General features: G+C 36.6%; 1 protein-coding gene across 1 annotated transcript; it reads left to right on the plus strand.

Moving 5' to 3' along the window:
* Positions 1-2256: 2256 nt before the first annotated feature.
* Positions 2257-4242, plus strand: LOC132034590 (uncharacterized). Its single transcript, XM_059424986.1, has 3 exons — positions 2257-2951; positions 3057-3611; positions 3849-4242. The coding sequence occupies exons 1-3, from the start codon at positions 2257-2259 to the stop codon at positions 4240-4242; spliced, it is 1644 nt and encodes a 547-aa protein (XP_059280969.1).
* Positions 4243-10533: the final 6291 nt, after the last annotated feature.

Below are 10533 nucleotides of genomic sequence, written 5' to 3' on the forward strand. Positions count from 1 at the left end.
TAATAGAGCTGAATGACTTGACATTTTTGGCGCTAAGCAATTCCAAAAGACAAATCTTACGCATTTGTCTCCAGTAATCACCATAGGGGGAAAAGACAATGTCGGTTCCTTTATAACAAACAATCTTGGCAGCCTCAAGTACGGGCCTAGATGCAAAAGCAATGTCATGAGTTTTTAGTACTTGTTTGGCCATCTCTGGAGAAGTAACTACAACTGCAGAAACTTCACCTAGTTGAAGATGCATAATTGGTCCATATTTTTTGGCTAAATCTCTAAGGACACGGTGTGGGGGTCCACCTAGCAAATGAAACATGCTTCCAAGTAAAGGTAATTTCCATGGACCTGGAGGCAATCTTTTGGTTTGGTTATTGGAATTCTTCCATTTCGTTAACAAAAAGAGGAAAGAAACAAAAAGGAAAATGGAAAAGAAGTTGAAGAACTCCATATTTTGGGTGGTTTATTTGGCTAGATAGGTTATGCAAAGTATTGTTGCATAGGGCTTGGCTTTTATAGGCTTTTTGATTTGGCAAGAAAATGACATTTAATATGACAGATGAGTTTTTCAGCAACTTTTGTTTATCAGCGTCTGGTCAGAAAGTCGTTCACTTGACTTAAAGAACAATAATGAGGCAAGAAATTTTATTTTAATCGACTAAATATTGTGGAGCAAGATATGGTAAAATATCTGTCAAATGTGGCTGCTAGAGTTTTCATTTTTTAATATAGAAGACAAACATAGTATACTAGTCGTAAATGTATCGCTGCTACTCCTACTTCTAAAACCGACAATTTTTCAATCATGGCAGGCGATTTGGTGAATAGTCACTACCAAAAAAAAAGTTCTTAGCTGCGGTTTCTTTGGGGCAGTTTCTACAAACTGCCGCTAGACATTGATGTCCCGGCGGTTGGCATAGCGGTTCAATAAGAGCCCATAAATTACATAATTTAGCGGCGGTTTTATTTTCATTTTCCAGCGTTTTCGTAAATTCTAATTTTTCCTGGAGTTATTTGAACTTAGCGGCAGCTTGGCCTTTTAAATAATTATATTACTTTTGTAATTTTTCTACAACTTAAACGATCCCAACAATTGGAGCCCACAACTTAATAACTTAAACACTCCTACACAACCGTAATTTTTAGAAATTTCTACACATTCTATCTACTGTACCTTCAACACTTCACAAGAAAATTTCTACAGCTGCTTCATATGGTTGGGAAATTTCTACTGTACCTTCTCCATCAAAAATTCTGCAAACGTACGTGAAAATTTCTCTCCTTCTCTTTTTATGCATTTTCGAGATTTTTAAAACCCTAACTTTCACATATATCTGAAATGTATGTGAAAATTCGAGAATGTGTTGATTGAATGCAGTGAATCTCTGTTTTTATTTCCCGAATAGGTTATGTGTTGATTTTTGTTCATGCATGAAGTGAATCTTTTTATTTTTGCAGTTATAGTTCTTAATATATATTTGTGTTTTCTCTAATTTTTGCTTCGACTAAGTCTCAATCACCAAATTAAAACCTAGAATTTGTTCTAATGGGTCTGAAATTTATAGGTTGTGATTTTCCCTAATTTTTGCTTTTAATCTTTTGTTGTGTTCCCTTTTCTGATGGTTGCGTGCAATATTTAAAACCTAAATTTCAAGTATATTGTTCCAGTTAATCCAGTGAGATTATTTGAGTTCATTTTACATGTCTTAAATGAGGATTTTCGACGATATTTATTATCCTAGTGTTAATTTTATTTTTTTGTTCGAGATATCTCTTTCATATTTTGTTGTGCAGCATAGATTATTTTGAACATTTGATTTTAATCAACGGTAAAATTTTTTCTTATGACTGAAGTTAGTTTGAAATGTAAGTGTTATTTTTTTGTTGGTTTTTGCTGCTGATGATTAAAAAATTCAGAATAGAAAATGTAAGTGTTATTTGAGTTCTTACTTGAACGAGTCGAAAAGGAAAATATAAGCTGAAATGTTATTTAAGTTCTTACTTGAAATGTAAGTGTCTGATGGCTCTGTTTTGAGGTTCTGATTTAACTTTTTCACTATGTCATATAAGCTACTTAAGATATCTATACATGTATGGTTGCTGGTTTATTTGGTTCAACACTTGTTTAAATACTCAGATTTGTTAAGTTTTTAATTAATTTATATTGTTTAAAGTAACTGAATTTGTGCTAACTGAATTGTTTGAACATTTGTCAAGGAAAGTCGCTTTTAAGTTTGAATATTTAATCCTCCTTTATTTAGGATGGGTAAGAGTTGGATAGTGAAGCCTCATACTTCACTTGAGTATAAGAAAGAGCTACAAATATTTTTAGACTTTGAATTTGCTAATGTGTCTTCTAATGATATGATTAAATGTCCTTGTTCTAGTTCTGGGTTCAAACTATCTCAAACAAGAGCAGAGGTGTTCGATCACTTGTTGCTTAGCCCTTTTCCGACAGGTTACACTGTTTGGTTATTAAATGGTGAGAAGGATGTAGGAGAAACTTCAGACACTAGACATGATAGTCAACATATTGAAGCTCGTGATGATACGATGCAAGACATGGTTAATGATGTTTTCAAGTACTTCTATGGAAAACTTGCTGACCAAGAACATGTCACGTCACATGGACCAGTAACTGAAGGCGAAAATAGACTGTTGCCTTTACCTGATGGTCCAAATGATAAAGCTAAAGAGTTTTATGAGTTAATGAGGGATGGGGAACAAGAACTTTATCAAGGGTGTTTGAAATACTCAAAGCTGTCTTTTCTTGTGAGCCTTTATCACATTAAGTACATGTGTGGGATGAGTGGTAAGACCATGACAATGATAATAGAGCTACTCCATGATGCCTTTGAGAATGCAAAGATCTCTAAATCATTCTATAAGGCTAAGGAAACTATTAAAAAACTTGGTCTTAGTTATAAGAAAATAGATACACGTACAAATGATTGCATGTTATATGGGGCGGGGGGGGGGGGGGGGGGAACATAAAGAAAGACAAGAATGCAGACGATGTGGCACATCCTAATGAAGGTAAATGCTAAGAAAATCTTTTCTAGTAATCTTGAAGCAAATAAAAAGAAGAAACTGCAACCTGCAAAAGTCCTTCGCTTTTTTCCTCTAATTCCACAACTGCAAAGGCTGTTCATGTCTAGTAAGACATCCACTGATATGAGATGGCATAGTGTCTATTGCCATAAGGATGGTTTATTGAGGCATCCAAGAGATGCTGAAGCATGGAAAAAATTTGACTCCACATTCCCTAAATTTTCTCAAGATCCATGTAAAGTTCGTCTTGCCTTATTGAGTGATGGGTTCAATCCTTTCGAAAATATAAGCACTAATCACAACATTTGGTCAGTGGTTCTCATTTTGTACAACATTCCTCCTAGGGTATGCATGAAGCAGTCTAATTTCATCCTTTCAATGATAATTCCAGGTGAGTTAATGCTAGGGAATGACTTTGATGTTAACTTACAACCTTTGATTGATGAATTGAAGGAGTTGTGGGATGGTGTTCATACATTTGATGCTTTGTCAAATGAAACTTTCAAAATGAGAGCAACATTTATGTGGACAATTAGTGATTTTTCAGGATATGGTATTCTGTCTGGGTGAAGCATATATGATAAGTTGCTTGTCCCACGTGCAAAATCCATACCATACCCTGTAGAATTCAACAAAGATAGAAAATGGTGCTTTATGGGTCATCGTTGGCTTCTAAATGCTGGTCACAAGTTTAGATTGGTGATGGTCCAATTTGATGGTACGGTTGACAAACGTAATCCAACTATACAGTTATCGGGCTAAAATTTTTTAAGACAAGTTGAGAATCTACATGTTTCCTTTAGAAAAACGCCAAAAACTGAAGTTAAAGAGAAAAATGAAGACGTGGGAAACAAAATATCCAAAGTGATTATGCACGGTAGAAAAAAGTATATTGAACTTCCGTATTGGGAGTTTAACTCATTGGATCACAGTATTGATGCAATGCATATTGAGAAAAATGTGTGTGACAATGTGATAAATACTTTGCTCATTGAAACTGGAAAGTCAAAAGATCATGTTAATGCTCGAAAAGATCTACAATCAATGGGCATAAAATCTGATCGTTGGCCTAATGAGCATGGAGATTATCCCTCTGCTATTTTTACTATGACAAATGAACGTAAAGACTTTTTTAAGGACTTTAATGAAGGTGGTTGTTCCAGGTGGTTACTCAAGCAATATCTCGAGATGTGTTGATGTGAAACGGCGAAGATTATTTGGGTAAAAAGTCATGATTGCCACTCGTATGCATCAACTATTGCCGATAGTGTTGAGGAATGCATTACATGGCTTAGTGTCTGCAGTTTTAGCTGGTCTTTCATCATTTTTTTAGCAGTTATGTCCTAAAGTGTTGAATCCCATGGACCTTGATAACCTCTAAAAACACATCATTCTCACTTTGTGTCATGACGGACACCCGGAGCTAACCTATTGAGCACCACATACATGGATCTCTTAGTTATACCTGATTGGGCTATAATGCTAACTTGTAGATACCATAAGCTGTATGGGATACAAGCCCAAAACAAAATATACTTACGTTATCAAGCTAATCCCAAGTACATATGCCGGCTAGGCTATCCATAATAATGATACAATATATAGACTATAGACCGAGATGACCATAGAACGTCTAACTGTGCATATCTGTCTATGAGACTCTACTGGAGTACATGACATAATGTGGTAGAGACAGGGCTCCACCATACCCATGCAAATGCATATGAAACCATGCTGACTCACAGAGCAACTCCGGAGCAAGTGGAGTGCCACGACACTGCCTGCTAAGCTGGTATCTTACCAAGAGATCCGTCAATCTATATCTTAAGACCTGTGGATATGAAACGCAGCTCCTCTAACAAAGGGATGTCAGTATGAATAATGTACCGAGTATGTAAGGCGGAAAATGTAACATAATAAACATATGCTGTAAAGAAGAAGGATAAGAATCAACCTAGAACTGCTGAGCTACTGATGTAAATCTAGCATATATGTCTCTCTGTACTATCATGTGCTTAACTACATCTATGTACAATATGTTGTCCTGACCTATTTATCATCCTGATGTTATCTGCCCAACTGATCGGTGATAACTGGCTAACCGACCGTAGTACGGTGGTAACTGCCATCCGATTATCACCCGATGGCAGAGCACATTTGCCCAACTGATTAGTGGTAACAGCCCAACCGACCATAGCTCAGTGGTAATAACTGCCCAACCAGTCGTAGCATGGTGGTAAATACATATCTGCCCAACTGGCTGTAGACCAGTGGTAAATATAAATGCATGTGTTGCGAAACGTGCAACCCAATCCAGATATGAAAGCATATGCTGCGGAACGTGCAGCCCGATCCAAATATTCCCTATAGGTACCCCTTTTATACTTCTAGTGTTCGTTCTGTAGCTATTAGCTTTTATGTAACCCTTAGTCTTATAAACATACTTCTAAATTGTTAGAACAGCTTCCGAATTGACCCAACCTTGATTGCCTCGTGAATATGTCAAGAGCTTTACTTTCTAATATCATATGCCCTACTAGGGATCTTATAACTAACATAGTAACTCTTATACAACCCGTGATGGTCACTACTTATCTGTTGATGCCTACATGATCACATAAGACTTATAAACACATTTCCAGGCCATCAAGACTTCTTCCCGATTAACTAATCCTTAGTCAATTCCTGAATACATCATAAGCCTTCCTTCTAACATTAAGTACCTCATTAAAGAATTCTATAACTTTCATACTATTGATGTCTTACAAAACATTCCTTAAGAACACATTTCTAAATTCATCGGAGTGACGTAAGGTCGGTAAACCTCTGATTTCCATTTTGGAGCTGATATGATTGACATATCTCATCTTCAAGGAACAATAATCATAAGGTGAGACCAACATCAATAATATCGTAAGAACATCGAGAATGTAAGCTTCTAGCATTTCTATGAGAGGAATCATTATGGATATCATTTGTGAAAGTCCATAACAATATGATCACGCCTTAAGAAAGAACGGGACAATCTTAACATACCTTGCTGCTTACTTAGCCACTCAAAGTCTACCTTCTGATCCTGCAAATCTACATTCAAGATGATTCATACAACAATCAGGCCATAGGAACACTTTTACACTCAAACTTAGCTAGTTAATAAGTTAGCGGTATTCGGACAGAATTTCCCCTATGTTATCTACTCCAACTAATTACAAAACAGCTCCAAAACATCAATAAAAACATCAACAATAACATAATCAAGATACTACATGACAAACATATACAGATCTGTCCAAGTCTTCCTTCGAAAATCAGCCCATAAGCCAACAACATCAACATATCAAACTAAGACCATTATACTATGTCTTCCTTCACTTTAAACCATTAAAATCCTCCAAAAGCAACTCAATATCAAAGTCGAGATGAAGAACATACCTTATACTTGAAGAAATTTTGCCACACCAACTTTCTTCAAGACCAAACTCACCACAACATCAAGTAGAAGCAAGAGCAATCACTTTTCATGAACTAGTTCAGTGTAATCTTGTTGAATTCTTGATCTAAGGGGCTATAAGTGTTTAGGGGATGTTTATGAAGGTTTCTAGAGCTCAAGGGAGTGTAGAATGATGATAAAATGAGGCGAATGGACTATTTATATCCCTTGAAGGTTGGTTCCACGGCCTTCCAAATGGGGCCCTCGGAGAAGCCATCTGGTAGCCTGTCTTGAAACGCCCATAACTTTCTACTTCGATGTCGTATCGTCGAATGATTTGTTGCATTGGAAACTAGACTCAAGGAACTTCAATTTACATAGGTTATGGATTTCATAACTCCTCATATTCTAATAGATATACCTCCCTCAAGTTGGACCAGAGTTTCCATTCCAAAATTCTGCCAAGTTTTTCAAAATTTTGACAAACTTAATTCCTTCAATTTGCTTGATCCCGAATCCTTTAGACATTTGATTCGCACTTGTTAAAAGTATTCTTTAACCTTATAAGGGTTCCATGACCTCTCTAAGCTTACGTTAGTTTACTTACGACGCAAACAACGCAAAATTTTTTGAGGTGTAACATTCTCCCCCCTTTAAAAACATTCATCCTTGAATGTTAAACTCTCAAATATCTTATGGAAATTTTGGCAGAGCTTCCTCTGTAACTGTAATACTATCAACCTGAAGGCTATGATGTATTAGTCTAAATCTCCTTTGGTAATGGTAATAAATGCAGATATATGAATCTCATATCTCTGTATAACACCTTTGCTAATATACTTTATACATTAAGGAGGCCCTCATCAAAATCTAGCTCATTGAGAGACATATATCGCTCTTTTATCTTTCCTAACCAATCATGTCCCTTTTTAAACATTCAAACAATAGCTATCCCTAGCAAAATCTTACGTTCCGTATCATATCCTCTTTAGACTTTAGGCATCATCATCCTTATAACCAATACTCTTTCCGTTTCTGTAATTCCAGTTTCACCTCTTTCTGCTCGTAAATCATTGGCATATTTACACTTAAGGATCATATTTAAACACATATATATCCTTTCCACTTCTTACCTTGAGGGGAAAATATGACTTCCATCTAATCATAGCGATGTCTCATTAATAAAACACTTTAAAGGTTGATAACCATTCACAGTGTATCCACAGTCCTTTGCTATTACTCAACTGAAAATCCCATCAAACTTCTCTTCTTTTTAAGTCCCATCATAATACTTCAAATTTGTCTTAATAGAATTGCATATAATATATCAATACCACCCTCAAGGGTGTATAAATAATATTACCACAATAATTGTTCCTGACGTCATTGCTCATCCCCTTGTACTGTGCTATTTTCCCTTACTCACAAGTCATTCATATCTTACTGATTCCTCTTAATACCCATCATTCGTAATTTTGTAGATATAGTCTCTTTATCGAACTATGTTCCCCACACATGCCCTTCCTAATTAATCATACTTTTGCCTTATTAACACAACATATCTTTTTTTTTTCTTTTTCACCGTAGTATCAACATATTCACAATTTTAACCCATTGTCTAGTCACAGATTCCACTCTAGGTTCCTCTTTAATATTACTCCTTTTCTTGTCCCCAGTCATCATGGAAATCTCGAATCACCCATAGTCCTTTCTGAAGGAGTCATCGCCAAACTGTAAAATAACATAGGTCAGGGTTGAAGATTTACACCCTATGACTCAGCTCTATAGCACGATCTAGGATACAAAGAAGGGTAACCATCCTAAATGCTCTGCAACCTCCTATTTATAAGTGTGGCGTGCTTCACACCCATAAACAAGACTCTACTGGACACGACTCATAGACAAATCCTAGGATGAACTGCTCTGATACCACTTCTGTCACGACCCAATCAGAGGGCCTTGACGGGCACCCGGATCTAACCTATCGAGCACCACATATATGCATCTCTTAGTGATACCTGAGTGGGATATAATACTAACTCATAGATACCATAAGCTGTATGGGACACAATCCCAAAACACAATATACTTACATTATCAAGCTAATCCCAAGCACATATGCCGGCAAGGCTATCCATAATACTGATACAACATACTATAGACCTACATGACCATGGGACGTCTAACTGTGCATATCTGTTTACGAGCCACTACTAGAGTACGTGACATAATGTGGCCGAGATGGGACCCTACCATACCCATGCAAATGCATACGCAGCCATGCTGACTCATAGAGCAACTCCGGAGCAAGTGGAGTGCCACGACACTGCCTGCTGAGCTGGTTTCTTACTGAGAGATGTGTCAACCTGTATCTCAATATCGGTGGGCATGAAATGCAGCGCCCCGAGGGTCGTCAGTACGAATAATATACCGAGTATGTAAGGCGAAAAACGTAACATAATAAACATATACTATAAAGAACAATGATAAGAATCAACCTGGCACTTCGGAGCTACCGATGTAAATCTAGCATATATGTCTCTTTGTATTATCATGTGCTTAACTACATCTATGTATAATACTGTGGTCCTGACCTATTTATCATCCTGATGCTATATGCCCAACTAACCAGTGGTAACTGCCCGACCGGTCGTAGCACGGTGGTAATAACTGCCCAACTAGTCGTAGCATGGTGGTAATTACATATCTGCCCAACTAGCTTTAGACCAGTGGTAAATATAAATGCATGTGTTATGGAACATGCAACCCGATCCATATATGAAAGCATGTGTTGCGGAACGTGCAACCCGATCTAAATATTCCCTGTAGGTACCCTTTTTATACTTCTAGTGTTTGTTCTGTATCTATTACATTTAAGTAGCCCTTAGTCTTATAAACATACTTCTAAACTATTAGAACACCTTCCGAATTGACCCAACCTTGACTGCCTCGCGAATATGTCAAGAGCTTTACTTTCTAATATCATATGCCCTATTAGGGATCTTATAACTGACATAGTAACTCTTATACAGCCGTGATGGTCACTACTAATGTGTTGATCCCTACATGATCACATAAGACTTATAAACACATTTCCAAGCCATCAAGACTTCTTCCTGATTAACTAACCCTTAGTCAATTCCTGGATACATCATAAGCCTTCCTTCTAACATGATGTACCTCATTAGAGAATCCTATAACTAGCATACTATTCATGTCTTACAAAACATACCTTAAGAACACATTTCTAAATTCATCGGAGTGACGTAAAGTCGTTAAACCTCCGATATTCATTGTGGAGCTAACATCATTGACATATCTCACCTTGAAGGAACAATAATCATAAGGTGAGACCGACATCAATAATATCTTAAGAACATCAAGAATGTAAACTTCTAGCATTTCTATGAGAGGAATCAGTATGGACATCATTTGTGAAGGTTCATAACAATAGGATAATGCCTTAAGAAAGAAAGGGACAGCCTTAACATACCTTGTTTCTTACTTAGCCACTCAAAGTCTACCTTCCGAGCCTAACAATCTACACTCAAGATGATTCATACTAAAATCAGGCCATAGGAACACTTTCACACTCAAACTTAGCTAGTTAATAAGTTAACGGAATTCAGACAACATTTCCCCTATATTATCTACTCCAACCAATTAAAAACAACTCCCAAACATCAATAACAACATCAACAATGACATAATCAAGATACTACATGACAAACATGTTACACGTCAAACAATTTCGCGTCATTGTGTCGTAAGTAAACTAACGTAAGCCCGGAGAGGTCATGGAACCTTTATAAAGTTAAGGAATACTTTTAACAAGTATTAAGTAAGTGTCTAAAGGTTCCGGGATCAAGCAAATTGAAGGAATTAAGTTTGTCAAAACTTTGGGAAAACATGGTAGAATTTTAGACAGAAATTTTGGTCAAATTTGAGAGAGCCATATCTCCTAAAATATGAGGAGTTATGGAATCTATAATCTACGTAAATTCAAGTTCAACGAGTCTTCTTTCCAATGCAACTGACATATCACAATTCTGAGAATT

This window comes from Lycium ferocissimum, chromosome 10 (genome assembly GCF_029784015.1).
Source record: "Lycium ferocissimum isolate CSIRO_LF1 chromosome 10, AGI_CSIRO_Lferr_CH_V1, whole genome shotgun sequence".
NCBI classification, from domain to species: Eukaryota; Viridiplantae; Streptophyta; class Magnoliopsida; order Solanales; family Solanaceae; genus Lycium; species Lycium ferocissimum.

Coding starts and splice junctions, on each gene's coding strand:
- LOC132034590 (XM_059424986.1), top strand. CDS start 2,257: ATGGGTAAGAGTTGGATAGTGAAGCCTCATACTTCACTTGAGTATAAG. Junction 2,952..3,056: donor ACACGTACAAATGATTGCAT/GTTATATGGGGC, acceptor AATCTTTTCTAG/TAATCTTGAAGCAAATAAAA. Junction 3,612..3,848: donor GGATATGGTATTCTGTCTGG/GTGAAGCATATA, acceptor TGTTTCCTTTAG/AAAAACGCCAAAAACTGAAG.